Source organism: Pygocentrus nattereri, chromosome 6, assembly GCF_015220715.1.
Source record: "Pygocentrus nattereri isolate fPygNat1 chromosome 6, fPygNat1.pri, whole genome shotgun sequence".
NCBI lineage: Eukaryota > Metazoa > Chordata > Actinopteri > Characiformes > Serrasalmidae > Pygocentrus > Pygocentrus nattereri.
In genome coordinates, this window is record NC_051216.1 from 7687766 (window position 1) to 7706503 (window position 18738).

Consider the following 18738-nt stretch of genomic DNA (forward strand, 5'->3'; position numbering starts at 1 on the left):
GAAACTGGACAGTTCAGCTCTGTTGTGGCCACTTGTTTAGCGTTTGTAACGGGTCGGCCGAGCCTCGTCACCTCACAGCTAAAATAATCTTTTCCTTTTTAAATTATGACTATTAGAAAAACTGCGGCCGTGCTTTTCCAGCTGATAAAAACAGCTGACCAGACACTTTCTCCCACTGTCCCATGACAGACCTGTGAAGTGTTCCACTGTCTGGTGATTGTTTCTCGTGTTCTGACCATAAAGGACAGTTTAAAACAGCGATTGACCACCCAGGAGCGAAAATCAGCCTTCAAACTAGGAAGAAATCATTTGATCTTTACAGTGATTTGTATCGATATCGAACGATATGAATTTTCTTTATTGTAATAACATTTTTGGCCATATCGCCCAGCTTTGTAGGACACCCCTGTCCAGGAGCTTCTACACATGGCTTGCAGTTTGCTACACATTCATCATAGCAGAGCATTGAGATCACATTGCAATATCATGATGCTCTGTGATATGGAATTGTGATCTATCATGATTGGTATTGTACAACAAGCCAGCCCTCATAACTGGAAGGAAAGATCCCACAGCTGCTCTGATCAAACACACGTGTACAGGGAGCAAGAAGCTCCACACACAGTAATTTGAGCAGAAGAGACGCTTTTTAGCTGCACTTCTTTAAAGCTCACGTTGCACAGTTTTCTTCTCAGTAGCCTTTTATAATCACATTCATCTTCATCCACTGTTGTCTGAATGTATCTTGTGGCCTCATACAGAGCAATCCTGAACGGCTGGATTGAGGACCACATGTGTCTGATCTAAGGATGGATGATGCACTGTTTTTTCTCTCTGGTCCAAAGCTGTGGTTTCAGTTCTGAAATCAATAAGCTGAAGTTCTAGTGGAGATGTGAGGAGCCAGTCTGGGAGCTTAGAATCCTGCCAGGGTTCCTGCTGGGCTCCTGCTCAAAGGAATAGTTTGGCAAACAAAGTCAAATGCACACACTTTTCCCCTTAGCTGAAATATAGTTGATCAACCAAGACATGTTTGGTGTTTGAAGCTTGGTTCTTTAGTTTTACACTGGAGCTGTGTGATTGAATGATTTTCACTTGTAAATCATTACAGAACAGTTCAGTGAACTGTAAATGGTTTAAATGAGCACAAAGTTTATTACAATTTTACAAGGTCTCAGTCTGAACCTCCTCCAGCTGTACAACGTCAACGCCATAGTCAAATTCATCCCATGCTTGATTGAGTGTGTCGGGTGTCGCTGCACTCGCAGCTCTTCCAGTGCGGTTTCGGAGATCATCCAGTGTTGTGGGCTGTTGGAGTTTCACTGCCCATGAAAATCATGCTGCACAGTTATGACGGATTCACTCTTATTGAAGTGTAGAGTGCAATAAGACCCCTGCTCAGGGGTCTCGTCTCCTCTCAGACTGAAGGGAGCCGTCTTCCACTGACCGTCAGAGACTCTGTCCCCCTCCTTCGGTTGGTATATCATTGGTTCCTATAGGTGCCTCACGGTTGTGAGTATATGGCACTTTGAAATCGGTTTAATCTTATTGAATTGCCCTGAACTTCTATCTATAAAAATGAAAAAAATAGCTAAAAACAGTAGAAGCATCCATCTAAAAGTCTGAATTTTGTCTACTTTTGTCACTTATGTGATTTGAGGATTTAGTCATGTGATCTGCACCACATCGTTTGTTTTGGTATAAGCTTCCATCAGTTGTTGGCTACATTACCCTCCAGTGTGAAACTGTAAAAGGAAACTTCAGACACCAAACAAGACTGGTTGGTTATATTTGGGATAAGAAGTCATGTTGCTCTTTGTCCCTGTTCGAGGCCTCTGTAGAACCTGGACTGGTTCATGCCTACCTGTCTCCAAGGGCTTTTTGATCATGATAGGTGAAGGTTAGTGTTAATGAATTGATGGGAACAACCTTTTTGTCTGTCTTTTCCCACAGAAAGAGCTGTGCAACATGATCCTGGACTGCTGTGCCCAGCAGAGGACCTACGAGAAGTTCTTTGGCCTCCTGGCTGGGGTGAGTCTTCTCTCATGTTTCTACTCCACTGCAGTCGCAGGTTCAGGACTGCCATTTCAATAAGCACAACCAGGTTGCAGATCGGTTGAAAACCAATCTAAACGCGTAAAGCTCAGCCAGCCAACCAGAGTGCAAACAACTTGGAGCTTGTGATCTAGACTCGTATCGCTTTCATTACACACAGGAACAGTTGTGTACATCAAATTGAACTCAAGGAAATGGCAGAAAAAGTTATTTAAAAAATCTCTCAGTGGAAAGGACCAGCATCATTCATTCTTGGATAGTTAATTGTGAAAACATCACAAAAGCCATGGATAATGGAAGAAAATCACGAGTAGGCAGAGGCTTTAAATGAGCCATGTTTACACATTTAAAGTCCTTAAATACACATAATAGTCCCCCACGTTTATCTCCAGTGTGTTGAGAGGATCACTGCTAGTTCAGGACTCGGCACGTTAAATTTTCGTACTTGAATGATGAGACATGCTTATATTCAGCACTGAAAACTGGGTGTTTGTCCTGGGAGGGAATGATTCTCAGCCTGTCTCAATTACAGTTGTTGATTGGTTGAAATGTAACATTTAGCAATTGCCTTTTCAGTTTATTCATAAGAGTTCAGTATTCAAGGTGAATTTAGCAGCCGTTTTGGATGGGCCAGTGATAAAAGTGGGCCTGACCGCTACTCTGCTGTCCTCTGTGCACACATCTAAAATTAGTGTGCATTCTGAGTCATTTTGATGTTCTAATATCTGTAAAAGTTAATAAATATGTGTTTAACTGTGGGAAGAGGGTAAAGAATACTTTGGCTAACACCAACATATCTTAAAGAATCAATTTCCCAGTGCAATAAAACTTTCCTCCAGTCAGCAGCACAGATTTTTCCTTGTTTCTCCGCATCTCTGATGTTTTCCACTCTGAGTTCTCATCTGTATGCCCCTGCAGAGGTTTTGCCTGCTGAAGAAAGAGTACATGGAGAGTTTCGAGGCGATCTTCCAGGAGCAGTACGAAACCATCCACAGGCTGGAGACCAACAAACTGCGCAACGTTGCTCGAATGTTTGCTCACCTCTTATACACCGACTCCGTCCCGTGGAGCGTGAGTGCCAATAACGATTTCACTTTAAAGCCCATTTACTGATTCAGCACTCAGTCCCGCCTAATAAACTAATGCATCCCTCCAGCCATAATCCTGTTTGACTCAACAGCTCCTCACATATGGCTGGAAACGGTATCGATTTCCTCATGGAGGCCTTTGACGAGTTAACGTCCCTTTTTCTTTTTTTCGTGTAATTGCGTTGCATTGAAGAAAAACAAATTGTTCTGATTTCCCCCCCCCAGGTCCTGGAATGCATGAAAATGAGCGAGGAAGCGACGACGTCGTCCAGTCGTATTTTCGTGAAGATTCTTTTCCAGGAGCTGTGTGCCTACATGGGACTGCCCAAACTCAATGAGCGTCTGAAAGACATGTGAGGACATGGACTGTAAATGATACAGAGGGCAAAAAACCCTTTTTTCCACAGATCATAATCAAAAACAGGCTGATATTGTGTTTAACTTGAAAACTACAGTAGTTTATTACAATCTGTTTTTGTCAATCATGGATTTGTGTGGCAGGTCTGTTCTGGAAAAATAAATAGAAAATTAAGTCAAATATCAAATGTGCAAAGGCCACATTTCGTTTTTTTCAATATGTTAAATTTAGCAAATGACCATTGTGTTAAAATGTGCAGAAGTGTGTTCTCTCTAGAGGATGTTGCGAGTAGGTTATGTCTATTGAAATAAGTCTTGGTTGCATTTGTTCAGTTAAATGTTAGTAATATTAAATGTTGAACTGCGTTTGAAAGCAGAGTTTTCTCTGGAATCTGAAAGTAATTCAGTGACATTTGTCACAGGTTCTCCGCTCCGTTAGCCGTTTGCAGTCTCTGTTTGAGTTGCTTCTCTGAGAGAGTACTGTGGTTGATCCAGGCTGTTTCAGTTGAGACTGTTATTTTGCAGCAGACATGCACAGCAGCGACATACGTGTGTTTGTTTTTACCACAGGACCTTGCAGCCTTTCTTCGAGGGCCTTTTTCCTCGTGACAACCCGAGAAACACGAGATTTGCCATCAATTTCTTCACTTCGATTGGCCTCGGTGGTCTGACGTAAGAGCTGTTTGCGTGTCTTGGCCTGATTCTCTCTTGGCTGATCTCCTGTGTGCAAATGAACTGTTTCTCTTTTTTCTTCTCCTCTCTCTCTTAATTTACTTCTTTATTGGCTCAACCGTTTTGACCACAATATTGCCAAAGCACAGAGTTTTGCTGTTATGCCTGAACGTACACAGTGAAAGTAATGTGTGTCTCTCTCTCTCTCTCTCTCTCTCTCTCTCTCTCTCTCTCTCTCTCTCTCTCTCGTCAGCCTCTCTCTCTCTCTCTCGTCAGCCTCTCTCTCTCTCTCTCGTCAGCCTCTCTCTCTCTCTCTCGTCAGCCTCTCTCGCTCTCTCTCGTCAGCCTCTCTCTCTCTCTCTCTCTCTCGTCAGCCTCTCTCTCTCTCTCTCTCTCTCTCTCGTCAGCCTCTCTCTCTCTCTCTCTCTCTCTCGTCAGCCTCTCTCTCTCTCTCTCTCTCTCTCGTCAGCCTCTCTCTCTCTCTCTCTCTCTCGTCAGCCTCTCTCTCTCTCTCTCTCTCTCGTCAGCCTCTCTCTCTCTCTCTCTCTCTCTCGTCAGCCTCTCTCTCTCTCTCTCTTGTCAGCCTCTCTCTCTCTCTCTTGTCAGCCTCTCTCTCTCTCTCTCTTGTCAGCCTCTCTCTCTCTCTCGTCAGCCTCTCTCTCTCTCTCTCTCTCTCTCTCTCTCTCTTGTCAGCCTCTCTCTCTCTCTCGTCAGCCTCTCTCTCTCTCTCTCTCTCTCTCGTCAGCCTCTCTCTCTCTCTCTCTCTTGTCAGCCTCTCTCTCTCTCTCTTGTCAGCCTCTCTCTCTCTCTTGTCAGCCTCTCTCTCTCTCTCTCTCTCTCTCTATATATATATATATATATATATATATATATATATATATATATATATATATATAGAGAGAGAGAGAGAGATGTGTGTGTGTATATATATATATATGTGTGTGTGTGTGTGTGTGTGTATAGATATAGATATGTATATGTGTATATATATATAGATATGTATATGTGTATATATATGCATTTTCTTGCATGTCTGTGTTTAGCTTAATGTTCATTTCTTGAGGCCATGTTTGTTTTCTTGTGTGTGTTTGTATTTTTAGGACTAGCTCAGTCCTTTTCGGGGACCAAATAGCCTGACAATAATAGAGAATATGAAAAATTTGTACATCTGTTTGGCTGTTCCTCATAAAAAAATGCTCTGTTTTCCAAAAATAAAGCCACGTTTGACTGATATACCTGAACGTATACTGTAAAAGTAATTTGGCTCCTAGTTAATAACAGATGTTGTAAGCTGTCTCTTTCCTTCTCAACCAGGGATGAACTGAGAGAACACTTGAAAAATGCCCCTAAGATGATCATGACCCAGAAGCAGGATGTGGAGTCATCTGACTCTTCCTCATCCTCCTCGTCCTCGGACTCCTCTTCTGACAGCGACAGCTCAGACAGTGAGAGTGACTCGGACTCCTCCAGCAACTCTGACGGTTCCTCCAGCAGCTCCAGTTCAGGTAATCCTCCCAGCCTCTTCACAAATAAACCAGCTCTTCAGAAATGGGTTTCTTAGGTCAGCTAATAAAACTGGTTTTGGTGGGTTCTTGATTTCTTATGTAGGGATATATGTGGGTGTTATTGTGTGTGTTTATTTTAATAAGTGTCAGCTGATTCCGAGAACAAATCCTGGTCTTTATTTTTTTCATACGTTTTGCTGGTTGTATGCGCGATATTCGGTCTGATCTAGCACTTCTGAATCAGTGCATTAACTGAATAGTGGTGGGGCGAGTGTGTGCGCGCGTGGGTTCCTCTACCGCTGGTGCGGTATGGCTGCCGCTTTACATCTGGTTTTCTTTTGTATTGTTTGTGTGTTTGTTTTGATGCTTGCCATTTGAGATACTGGCTGAGAGCGGTTTTCAAACCGTAGCTCAGGGGCTTAATGGACTGGCGGTTTGTGTGACGCTGCAGCCGCAGCTATTGTGCGGCCTGGACCGGCCGCTTGGGTGGCGCGGCTGCGGGGCTCTCTGGACTGGTGACCTAAACGACGGGACATTGCATGACCTGGGCTGGCTGCTTGGTTGACGCTGCACTACAGCTGTGTCCGTACTGCAGAGTCTCTCGCTGTCTTCATACGACAGACTGAAGACACGTCTCTTTACACACGTCTCTTTAAATGAGCACTGAGTTAAGTACTGATTGCAATATATTGTGCTGCACTTATATATTGTATTGCACTGTGTTGTAATGTATTGTATTGTGTATTGTATTGTAGTGTTGTATAGTGTTGTGTAGTGTAGTGTTGTATAGTGTTGTGTATTGTAGTGTAGTGTACTATTGTGTAGTAGTGTATTGTAGTGTAGTGTACTATTGTGTAGTAGTGTATTGTAGTGTAGTGTAGTGTAGTGTACTATTGTGTAGTAGTGTATTGTAGTGAAGTGTACTATTGTGTAGTAGTGAATTGTAGTGAAGTGTACTATTGTGTAGTAGTGAATTGTAGTGTAGTGTACTATTGTGTAGTAGTGTATTGTAGTGAAGTGTACTATTGTGTAGTAGTGTATTGTAGTGTAGTGTAGTGTACTATTGTGTAGTAGTGTATTGTAGTGAAGTGTACTATTGTGTAGTAGTGTATTGTAGTGAAGTGTACTATTGTGTAGTAGTGTATTGTAGTGTAGTGTACTATTGTGTAGTAGTGTATTGTAGTGAAGTGTACTATTGTGTAGTAGTGTATTGTAGTGAAGTGTACTATTGTGTAGTAGTGTATTGTAGTGTAGTGTACTATTGTGTAGTAGTGTATTGTAGTGAAGTGTACTATTGTGAAGTAGTGTATTGTAGTGAAGTGTACTATTGTGTAGTAGTGTATTGTAGTGAAGTGTACTATTGTGTAGTAGTGTATTGTAGTGAAGTGTACTATTGTGTAGTAGTGAATTGTAGTGAAGTGTACTATTGTGTAGTAGTGAATTGTAGTGAAGTGTACTATTGTGTAGTAGTGAAGTGTAGTGAAGTGTACTATTGTGTAGTAGTGAAGTGTAGTGTAGTGTTGTATAGTGTTGTGTATTGTAGTGTAGTGTACTATTGTGTAGTAGTGTATTGTAGTGTAGTGTACTATTGTGTAGTAGTGTATTGTAGTGTAGTGTACTATTGTGTAGTAGTGTATTGTAGTGAAGTGTACTATTGTGTAGTAGTGTATTGTAGTGAAGTGTACTATTGTGTAGTAGTGTATTGTAGTGAAGTGTACTATTGTGTAGTAGTGTATTGTAGTGTAGTGTACTATTGTGTAGTAGTGAATTGTAGTGAAGTGTACTATTGTGTAGTAGTGAATTGTAGTGAAGTGTACTATTGTGTAGTAGTGAATTGTAGTGAAGTGTACTATTGTGTAGTAGTGAAGTGTAGTGAAGTGTACTATTGTGTAGTAGTGTATTGTAGTGAAGTGTACTATTGTGTAGTAGTGAATTGTAGTGAAGTGTACTATTGTGTAGTAGTGAAGTGTAGTGAAGTGTACTATTGTGTAGTAGTGAAGTGTAGTGTAGTGTACTATTGTGTAGTAGTGTATTGTAGTGAAGTGTATTGTAGTGTTGTGTTGTATAGTGTTGTGTAGTGTAGTGTACTATTGTGTAGTAGTGAAGTGTAGTGTAGTGTACTATTGTGTAGTAGTGTATTGTAGTGAAGTGTATTGTAGTGTTGTGTTGTATAGTGTTGTGTAGTGTAGTGTAGTGTACTATTGTGTAGTAGTGAAGTGTAGTGTAGTGTACTATTGTGTAGTAGTGTATTGTAGTGAAGTGTACTATTGTGTATTGTAGTGTAGTAGTTTAGTGTACGTCACTTCTTCTTCTTCTTCACTTCTTGTAAGTCGCTCTGGATAAGAGCGTCTGCTGAAAGCTGTTGATGTAAGTGTTAAGTGAGGCTGCCTGGTCCAGTCGTGTTCGTCTGCATGAACAGCGTCACGCGCAGCTACGAGGCTTCTCAGGCCAACCGTTTGGGTAACACTGCAGTGCAGCTGTGAGGCTGCCTGGACTGCCGGTGTTCGTCTGCAGGAAAATGCTACCCCTTGGTGGCGAAGGACGTCTTCAGCCTTTGAGGCTTCCCGGGCCGGCATCCTGTGTGATGCACCGTAGTTGCAGCGTGAGACTTTCCCTCGCTGCTGAGGACTACTTCCGGGATAGCTAGCTGAGTGACTCTGTCTGAAACTTCTTTCACTAGCTGTGGATCTGTAAACTGCATGTTTTGTGTTCTGTATTGTTGATTATGTATTGATTCGTAAAGCGTCCTTGAGCTTGGGAAAGGCACTATATAAATAAAAGTGGTGATGATGAATAGTAAGCTCCTGGTGGGCTGGGTCAGAGCGTAACACACAAGTATACAGAGCAGGGGGTCCCCAGGACTGGGATTGGGAACGCCTGATCTGTTAGAGCCTCCTGCGAGTTACTCACACCTTCAAGTCCACTAGTGCCTCCCTTGTGTGGTCAGCTATTTGCTTCTATTCTTTTAGCACCTCCCCCAAGAGTAGCACCTCCCTGAACTCTGCTAGTACATCCAACAGTTTTAGGCCACTAGCTCAGCTCCAATTCCACTAGTACCTGTAGTCTATTAATTCCCTGTAGTCTATTAATTCCCTGTAGTCTGTTCGCTCTTACCCCAGATCTGCTACTTTGTGCCCCAAGTCTGCCAGTCCTTTTCACAGGTCTGCCAGCTCCTGTCCTGGCCCAGGGACCTCTAGTACCTCCAAGTCTCTAGCCCTATTATGTTGCAATCTGCAGGAGATCTTTACCGTGTGAAGACAAGCTTTTCCTCTCTGTCTGTTGGAACAACATCTCATATCCATCCAAAATGGTAACTTTACAGGAGGAAGAAAAAGCATACTTTGCTTTTAATGCAAGTCAGTGGAGCCAGACTTTTTTCAAGTATATTGTGGCCGATCTATTTTGGTCCATTCTTCACGAAAATTACACACAGTTTAAGGGACAACAGGTGTTTTCAAATCATGTGAAAAACTGAAAAGCGATAAAAATGGAGACGTCTGTGTTCAGCTGCATGTTCGTTTCTTGTGGCCACATGTGTTTGACTAGCTTCGCCCTTTTCGACGACCACTTGCCCTCGTGGTAATAGAGAATATGAAAAATTTAGCTGGCCATCATTAAAAAAAAGCTTTTTTTCCCAGAACTAAACTAAAGTAAATAAACAAACTAAGGAGCTAAGTTTTACTACTGACACAGCTTTATTTAGCTGCTTGATTACAGCTGATGGAAGTTCTCACGAAGAAAGTAGTCCCTTCTAATTCCCTGGATCCGTTTCCCTCTTTTCTCCTGGGCTTTGATTTGTGCTCTTCATGTAGTTGTCAGGTCTTTCATGCTGATCTGAGTGTCTGGCCTCTCTAATCCTCTTGTTTAGCGGTGCCCTGTAAACACGGCCATTTAAAGCGAAAGGCACTCCAAATCCAGAATGACAGGTTTTGCTTTGTGGTTAGTGCAATGCTGTAAAAAGATTAATTTGCACTCCTCCAGATGACGGTTACGTGTGTCTGCGCCTCAGTTAGTCGGTGACGGGTTGGCTGAGATTCCGGAGCTGAAACCGATCGGCGTGTAAAATCTTTCAGTAAATCATCCCAAAGTGCGAGGCTGCTTCGAGTTGCTGAGAACATTGAGTGATTATATTTGGGGCTCCTTCCCTTCCCTTCTATATACAGAGCACTAGCTTGTTGTTGTGTTGTGGGAAAATTGATTGCGGGTTGATTGATCTGAGAATAGGAATCTTGGGCAGGGCTGAGTTGTGAGCTCTGGTCCGCAGTGATGGGCTTTTTGTGCGTGTTAATGACGTATTGTTCTGAAAATGGATGTGCTGGTGTGTCTTTTCCTGAGTGATGCTGCTAACTAATGATGATGATGATCGCTGATGTACACAAGAATGACCCTTTAGTTTGGTGTGAGGGGAAAAATTGCAAAACATTTGCCTGGGAAAGACATTTATACATGGTGGAGTATCAAGACACCCTTTCAAATGAGGGAATTCAGGGAACTCTTATTAATGAATTTATCACTGCTTAGTGAATCCAGCTGCTCTTTAAGGAATTCTAATGAATGAATTTATCACTACATAGTGAATTCAGCTAATAATTAGGCAGTTCTAATTGGCCAATTCTAATTAGTGAATTCATCACTACTTAATGAATTCTGCTACTATGTAGGGAATTCTAATTAAAGACTATCACTATGAAGTAAATGTTTAGGGAATTCAGCTACATGATTGGGAAATTTAGGGAATTCTAAAGTAATGAATTTTTATCTAGTTGAATTCAACTACTAATAAGGTCATTCTAATTAAAGAATTAGAATGACTTAGGGAATGTAGCTACTGATTAGGAAATTCAGGGAATTTCAATTAAATTTATTACTGGGAGCTGAATTTACCAAGTAATTAGGTCATTCTAATTAGTGAATTCAGCTACTTATTAGGAAGTTCAGTAAACTCTTAAGTAATTAATTTATTAGTCACTCAGTCATTTTAAACTTTTAATATCAAACCACCTGCAGACAGCCTGTACCTGTTTTATTTATTCGAAACTTTTATTTTTGTGTTAGTTCTCCTTAGTTCTTTACCTCTTTTTATTTATTTATTTATTTCCTCTCATTTTATTTTTGTTTTTTATCATTACTTTTTTTAATTTGTGATATTATTACCTTACTAATTTCTTATCTACTTTTGATCTTAATTTCTTACCATTTAAATCTCAAGTTCTATTTTTATCTACTTTTATCTTTTATTCTGTTATTTTAAATTTTCTTTTAATTTAAAATGATTAAATGTAGTTATTATTTTCTTTGTCATGTCAATCCCTGTTTTTGTAAATGCTCGGCTACATTGAAAATGAAATGAAAATGTTGCCCTCAATGTACTTCCGAGTCAAAATAAAGGTTGATTGATAGGACATTCAGCTACTAATTGGGGATTTCAGAGAATTATAATTAGGCCAAATTCAGCCGCTTATTAGCGAATTCCACAAATTTGTGAATTCAGCAAATAATTAGTTACTAAATAGCGAATTTAGCCACTAATTAGAGAATTTCAATTAGTGAATTTAGCTACAAATTGGGAATTCCACCATTATTTCCAAATTTCTGCTTGAATTAATTAACACCGTATAAAGTGTGGTTTGATTCAGAGTGGTTTATTGTGAGATGCTTTGTTCTAGAGTTGCTTACTGAGTTGGAGTCGTTCATACATAGCAGTGCTGATGGGATCCAGACGTCTGAAGCAGGTCATAATCGGCTTGTATAATCTCCATAGAAAACCATTGACTAATAGAATAGGACTCTGCCAATGCCAAGCATAGGCTAGGCTGGACGAGCAGACAAGAGCCCACAGACTTTTGAATGTATAACACCGTGAAGTATTTCATTTCTGTTTATTTGCCCTCCTGCAGCGGGCATCGCTGACAGCACATCAAATAACAAAAATAAATTGATCTAATTTATGCAGTGGAACCGGAAAAAAAAGCACATACAAAATCTTTTTTAGTGCATCACTGACTCAAATGCAGAGTCACGTACGGAGAACTCGCACTCAGAGGCATTTAAAGTTATGCAGTTATGACCTGGTTGTAGGCTGTGTTGGTCCATAGTGAAATCCCACTGGCAGGGTTCTAAAGAGAACACAGAACTCTGGAGGCTCTGGTTAAACCACACAGTCTGTCATCACCACACATCACTCACAGGCCGCCTGAAACAGGTTCCACTCATAGGAAATCAGAGCTGTTATTGAGCGGCCTCTTTTTCTTCCTGGTCCGAGTGGCAGATCCAGGATTTATTGGATTACTTATTGTAGTTATATAGATTTTAATATACAGTCTCTTTAAAATCTGCACCGTTTCCCTTTTCCTGAATGGAGTCAATCAGACGAGACGTGTTTGGTGTCTGAAGCTTCTTTAGTTCTACTCTGACACTGCAAGGATAAAACAGTTAAGCTAAAAGCAGCGAAAGCCGTCAGACCATCAAACCACATGCCTAAAGTGTCGCACTTGCCTCAAGTTCTTTTTTTGTCTCAGCCTAACTTTTCAGTTTTAATTTGATCATTTAACTATCCTAATTTAATTTCTAATTTGACTTTGATTTAATGACTTTCATTTTTGTTTTAATCATGTTTTTTTTGTTTTTCTATTCACTTTTTTAAAACCGCTATTTTCTGACACTTTTCTCATTTATAAAGCACTTGGAATGACAGCAATGTGTGAAATGGACTATATAAATGAACTCGCCTTGCATTCAGTAATCTCTAATGCACTTGCTTATGTATCTATAAACATGGACAAAATTCAGACTTCAAGATTGCTGGTGCTGTATTTTAGAAAATACTTGAAAATTACTGAAAATCACCATAAATTGATGTAATTTGTCATTTGTGATGTAAAAACTTGTAGTTTTTGTTGAATAACAGAACATAGTCTTGGTATACAGAGCAATCGATTCAATTACTGTTCAATTACTTATTGAACACACGTTCTGTAACTTCGTTCTTGAAAAACATAAATAAGTGTATACAGTCAAATAGAGAAGCTTGGACCACTCAAGTTAAGTTTTGTTGAATTTCTAACTGAAAAGAAGTTAACAGAGATTTTTTAGTGCACTATTTAGGGCAGAATTTCTATTTATTTGTTAAGTTTTACATATTGAGAGAAAATAAAACAGCATATTAAATGTGCTGGACCTTTTTGTACACATTTTATGTTTTGGTTCTTTTTTCCAATATTTTAAATTCAGCAAATAATACTAATTGTATAGTAAAATGTACGGAAGTGTGTTCTCTCTAAAGGATGTGTTGACCTATTTTTATTTAGAAAGTGACAATTTTGACCAGGGGCTCTCAAATTTTTGCATGTGATGTGTATATAATCTGCTATAATTAACAATTTTTTTTAGATCACTAGACGTCATTTCTATTGTTAATGTTAAGACATGATATATACAACAAATTTTGTTACAATTTTCCCATTTTTCTTAGTTATTTTTAAGCCTGATCAATATTATAAGCTACATGTCTAAATTAAAATTACTCCATACACTCAGAATAAAAGGTACTAAACTGTCACTGGGGTGGAACCCTCAAGAGTACATTTCAGTACCTTTAGTCAGGGAACTTAACTGAACCATAATCCACTGAAATATTTTATAAGCTGTACTGACTCCACACACCGCGCCTCGCCTCCAGGCTTTTATTTTACTGCTCTGTTTTAACACATTCGGTTATTAAAAGGTACAAATACAAAATTTTCACCTGGAAAAACTTAAGGATCACAATCAGGCCTTAAAACCACTGCTGTACCTCTGAGGGAACATTTACGTTGTTCGTACCTTGATGAACGAAAAGTGTACCTGCACACAACCTTTGTCTGACAGTGTGGATTAACCCATAAGATTTTTAGAGATCATTTATTTTACTGGATATAATCTTTTATCTTTAGATATGTAATGTACTTTGTACTTTTTTCTGAGTGCATTTGGGGTAAGGGAAATTTACCGTTCCCCCCACCCCCGACCTGTGGCTATAAGCCAATGGTCAAGCTGTGTACACTAGATCATGCAAGGGTTGTTCCTTAAGGTGTAATTTCTGGCTGATTTTCTTATTTCTCTTCCTCCTCAGGTTCTGACTCGGACACAAAGCGTAAAAAAGCATCCCAGCGAGGAAAGAAAGATCAGAATAGCTCCAAACATAAGTCTCCTGTGAAGGAGCAGTCCAACAGGAGACAGGAGAACCGGAGACGGGCCAGAAGCAGCAGTGAGGAGCATGGAGGCCCTGACGATCGTCACAGAGACATGCAGTACCGTAGAAGAGAAGACAAGTCACCCCTGGAACGAGAACGAATAAGAAAAGACTCTCCAAATGCACGAGAATGGCCTCGGAGGGATTCACCCGATCCAAGAGAACGTACTCGGAGGGATTCGCCCAATCCAAAAGAACGTACTTGGAGGGATTCACCCAATCCAAAAGAACGTGCTCGGAGGGATTCGCCCAATCCAAGAGAACGTGCTCGGAGGGATTCGCCCAATCCAAGAGAACGTGCTTGGAGGGATTCGCCCAATCCAAGAGAACGTGCTCGGAGGGATTCGCCCAATCCAAGAGAACGTGCTCGGAGGAATTCGCCCAATCCAAGAGAACGTGCTCAGAGGGATTCGCCCAATCCAAGAGAACGTGCTCGGAGGGATTCGCCCAATCCAAGAGAACGTGCCAGAAACGATTCACCTAATGCACGAGAACGCATAAGAAAAGACTCACCCAATCTAAGAGAACGTGGTCGAAATAATTCACCCAATCCAAGGGAACGTGGTAGAAGTGATTCGCCCAGGGCACGAGAACGTACTGGAAAAGATTCACCTAATTCACGAGATCGTGCTAGAAAAAACGTGTCCACTCAGAGAGAACGTAATAGAAGTGACTCGCCCAGTCCAAGAGAACGTACTAGAAAAGATTCGCCTAATCCACGAGAACGTGCTAGAAAAGATTCTCCCAATCCAAGAGAACGTACTAGAAAAGATTCGCCTAATCCACGAGAACGTGCTAGAAAAGATTCTCCCAATCCAAGAGAACGTACTAGAAAAGATTCTCCCAATCCAAGAGAACGTGCTAGAAGTGATTCACCACGAAGTCCACGAAAACGTACTAGAAGCAGTTCACCCAGCCCACAACAACGTACTAGCAAAGATTCAGTTAATCAAAGAGAACGCGCTAGAAAAGATTCGCTCAGTCCACGTGAACGTACTAGGAAGAATTCACCCAGTCCACGCGGACGTTCTAGAAAAGATTCGCTCAGTCCACGTGAACGTACTAGAAAAAATTCACCCAGTCCACGCGGACGTTCCAGAAGAGATTCACCTCGTTCTCGAGAACGTGCCAGAAATGATTCTCCCAGTCAAGGAGAACGAAGTGAAAGCGACTCGCCAAGTCCAAAAGAACATACCAGAAAAGATTCTCCACGAGAACGGCGAGGTTACAAGGACCAGCAGAACCGAAGGCTTGAAGCTGAAGACTCCAGGAAATACAGCGTGAAGGATGGCAGCAAAAACATCTCCCAGGCAGAGCGGGACGGGGAGCGAAGGCGCCGGAGCAGAGAGAGGTCAAAGTCGCGAGAGAGGAGCTGCAAGGAGACGGACTCCAGAGACTCGTACAGGAACGGGGTGGAGAGGGAGGACAAGGAGAACAGGTACAGGGAGTCCAGGAGGAGAGAGGAGAGCTCGCCCAGGAGACGCAGATAATAGCCTGCAGGAGGACAGGAACGGTATCATACTCGTCTTCACTGTGGCTCTGAGAAATCTGCTGGCTTCTGCCCGCTCTAGTTCTGCTGTACATTACGATGCAAGCCCCGATGAGGTGCTTTGAGGGGGTGTGGCCTAAAAGCTCCGTGTTAACGTGCTGTGCTGATGTTCGTGTCGTACGCTGAAGAGACTTCTGGGCGGTTTTAGATTTACGTTGAACTGTAGGAAATCCTGAATTTTTGTATCTTTGGGGATCATTTTGTATTCTGCGGTTCTCAAACATGTTTGTTTTTTCTGTCTTTATAAAATAATTAAAACAATTGATTATTAAACAAAGACCCTTTAAATTGGAATAAATGGCTTGATTTATTGGTGTGTTGGTGACTCAGAAAGCAGGAGCTGAACCTGACTCTTAAACACACGGATGATTTCTCCAGGTGTTTATACACACCACAGAGTGATCAATGGTGTAAAAACTATTTTAACAAAAAACCTTGTTTTGACCGATAACAATACAAACTACTCATTTTTCGTTTAAGCCAGTTACCCGTTAATCTATATGTGAAGTGTGGTGATCAAAAATGGGGCACAAATTTATCAGTTTTAATTAACAGCTGTAATTTCAGTGGCTCAATTTTCTGTTTATGACTGACTCCACCGGTACTGTACACAAATCATGAACTCGAGTTAAAGTCGAGACCCCCAAGGTAAAATATCACTCCAGTAAAAGTAGAAGTTCCTCCCTTTAGACCTCCACTTGAGTAAAAGTACTAAAGTATTTACCTTCAAATGTACTTAAGTATAAAGTAAAAGTACTAAAAGAGTAATTCTGGCTCTGATCTGGTCCTGTTATCATTTTTATAACCAGACTGGCTTCATGAACTCATTTCAGGTGAAAGTCCTCCAGCGTCTCTCTTGGTAAACCAGTCTTTTAATAGAACGTCATTAATTAGTGACGCTGACGTCTATTAAAATGATCAGAAGCACAAAACACTGAAGGTAAACAGTTTCCATCAGGGAGAACCGAGTGGCTCTGAAATCACTTTTTACACACAAGCAAAGTTTCAGTTTCAGATTTATTTACAACTTAGTTCCAAGTTTAAGTTGAATAAAAACTGGCTTTAAACTCAGGATCACAGATGAGCTCCTTTACTATGTTGATCTGTAGGCGTCTGTTCATAAACATAAACCAGCCCAAACTCATTTACTATAAAATGAAATGGTGTTTGTAGAAATTCAGAAAAAAGCCGCGTCAGTCTCGACTGCATATGTGGACATATTTCTATATTGAGCTCTATTTACACAAAGTTAGGTTAGTTCATCATTTATGTTGAACAGACTCTCCCAAAGTTTTACGCTGCTGCGCTGACGTTGAACCGCGTGCTGCACTGGGTCGGTATGACCAACAGGTCAAAAACAGCTCTAAACAAAGTGACCGCTGGGCCCTGATTGGTGCTCTGGCTTTGCGCTTCTTTCGTTTTGACATGTAACGTTTTTATACACACAGAAACCAAAAGGAACGACAGATTTCTCAAAATGTAGGAGGAAAAAGTCGGATATTAGACTCTGAAATGTAGTGGAGTGAAAGGAAAAAGTCGCCCAGAAATGGAGAAACTTCAGTACAGATACACCAAAAATACTAAAGTACAGAAACTAATTACATTTACTCAGTTACTCAGTTACTGTCCAGCACTCTTATATGTGATATTTGGTCACTGATCTGGAAAAAAATGGCTGAGATGGATAAAACCTTTGTTTTTAAGTGATCTGGAGCAGGAAGTGGTGTTAAGATTTTAGAAACTCCACAGTGGCCCTAACTACTGTCCAGAAGATGAGACTTACCAGCTCATCTCTTGCCCTGATTCTCCTTTACTCGCTGTAACAGTTTGTACGGTCAGGTCCTTAAACGTTTTGGTGTAGAAGTTTAGTTTAGCTGCTAGCTCAGCACATTGGTATTAAAATTAAATTGAAATTAAACGATGATAACTGTGGCATGATGATTATTAAATATGAGAAAGTTCAGACTTTCACCATTTAAGGATACCTACAAAACGCATCCAAATTGGATGAACAGTGTAGGAATTAGTTGTCTGCTAAGCTGTTTCTTTGTGATTCCCTTACTGCATGTGTCAGGCTCCAGTCCTCACAGGCCAAAACTCTGCAGACTCCAGCACGAAACCTCATTAAGCACACCTCATTCAGCTAATTAGCAAGGCCTTCAACTGAATTCAGAGCGTTAGATGAGGGTTAAAGCTTGTATCCAAAGCAGTTTGACCCAGATGGTCCTCAGTTTGACATGCCTGTGTTATTATTTCACTTTTTAGCCATCATGAGGCTAAAAAAACTCAAACCATTGCATAAATAGCAACAACATAGTGTTGACAGCTTAACTGTTTTGGTGAAGAAAGCCCCTCGCAACAGCTGGCCTGGTCAAGAGCCTGTTCTATGAAGTTGTGGGTACCTCATTAAGGGGGCGTGGCATGGCCATAGATGGTGATTGGTTGACACGTATTCCGTTTCAGTAACGTTAACCTATTTAATCGAGTTCCGGTTATCACTCAGTCTCGCCGCTGAGTGTTTCCCAGCCGGGCACCGTGCTGAGGAGTTTGATCTGAGGCTCTCGGGATGTGAGGATGTTTATTACACATTACACTCAGAAAAAATTCCAAACCAAGTCAGAATGATCTCTGTAGTCGTGTGCAGGCTTAACTTGTTTCCCTCTAAGTGGCAAATGGCTAATTGATACTGACTGACTGGCAACTTCAGACATGATGTTTATGCTCGGATTTTCCCTCCGACGGGACTGATCACAACGCAGTGTGTTTACTGTCTGAAATGGAAAAATGCGATGAGAGAGGCCCAGAATTCTCATTACGGTCATTCGTCATGGAATATTAGACTGTTGAAAGTTTTCCAAATGGCAGTTACTGAGCAGATTTCCTTGCTTCGTGTAAGAAGTGCTAATGTTTAGTAGTTGGAGCGTTTATATGTTAACGTCTTAACTAGTCAACAAAATGGTAAACATTAGAATACGTTGTTTACCCTTATTGACGAGCTGAGTTAGTTTTTTAATATGACTATTTATTTATTCTAGCATCAGTCATTTTTAAATAAATGCAGACTGTCCATGTAAATCGCTTCTGATGAAATCCCCCTAGATGATGTTCTCCGTCACTTGTTTACAGAACATTTTTCATCGTGAATGTGCTTGTAAAAAAATTCTAATTACCAATCATTTCCAGACCACAGCCGACGGACCGTATGATGTACACGTCCGGTTACTGGTGGTGTCTTGGAAATTCGCCGTATTTAACCCCAGTCTTTCTCCGATGCTCAGCGCTTTA

The 18738-nt window shown here is 41.0% G+C and overlaps 1 protein-coding gene across 1 annotated transcript in view; it reads left to right on the forward strand.

Moving 5' to 3' along the window:
• cwc22 (CWC22 spliceosome associated protein homolog) overlaps positions 1 to 15747 on the forward strand; it is a 77974-nt gene extending 62227 nt beyond the window's left edge. The window contains exons 16-21 of the mRNA XM_017710599.2: positions 1951 to 2028; positions 2971 to 3123; positions 3366 to 3493; positions 4068 to 4169; positions 5484 to 5674; positions 13785 to 15747. Of these exons, the coding sequence (XP_017566088.2) occupies positions 1951 to 2028; positions 2971 to 3123; positions 3366 to 3493; positions 4068 to 4169; positions 5484 to 5674; positions 13785 to 15394 (2262 nt within the window). The 3' untranslated portion in view covers positions 15395 to 15747. The remainder of the gene's footprint in view (positions 1 to 1950; positions 2029 to 2970; positions 3124 to 3365; positions 3494 to 4067; positions 4170 to 5483; positions 5675 to 13784) is intronic.
• The last annotated feature ends 2991 nt before the right edge of the window (positions 15748 to 18738 follow it).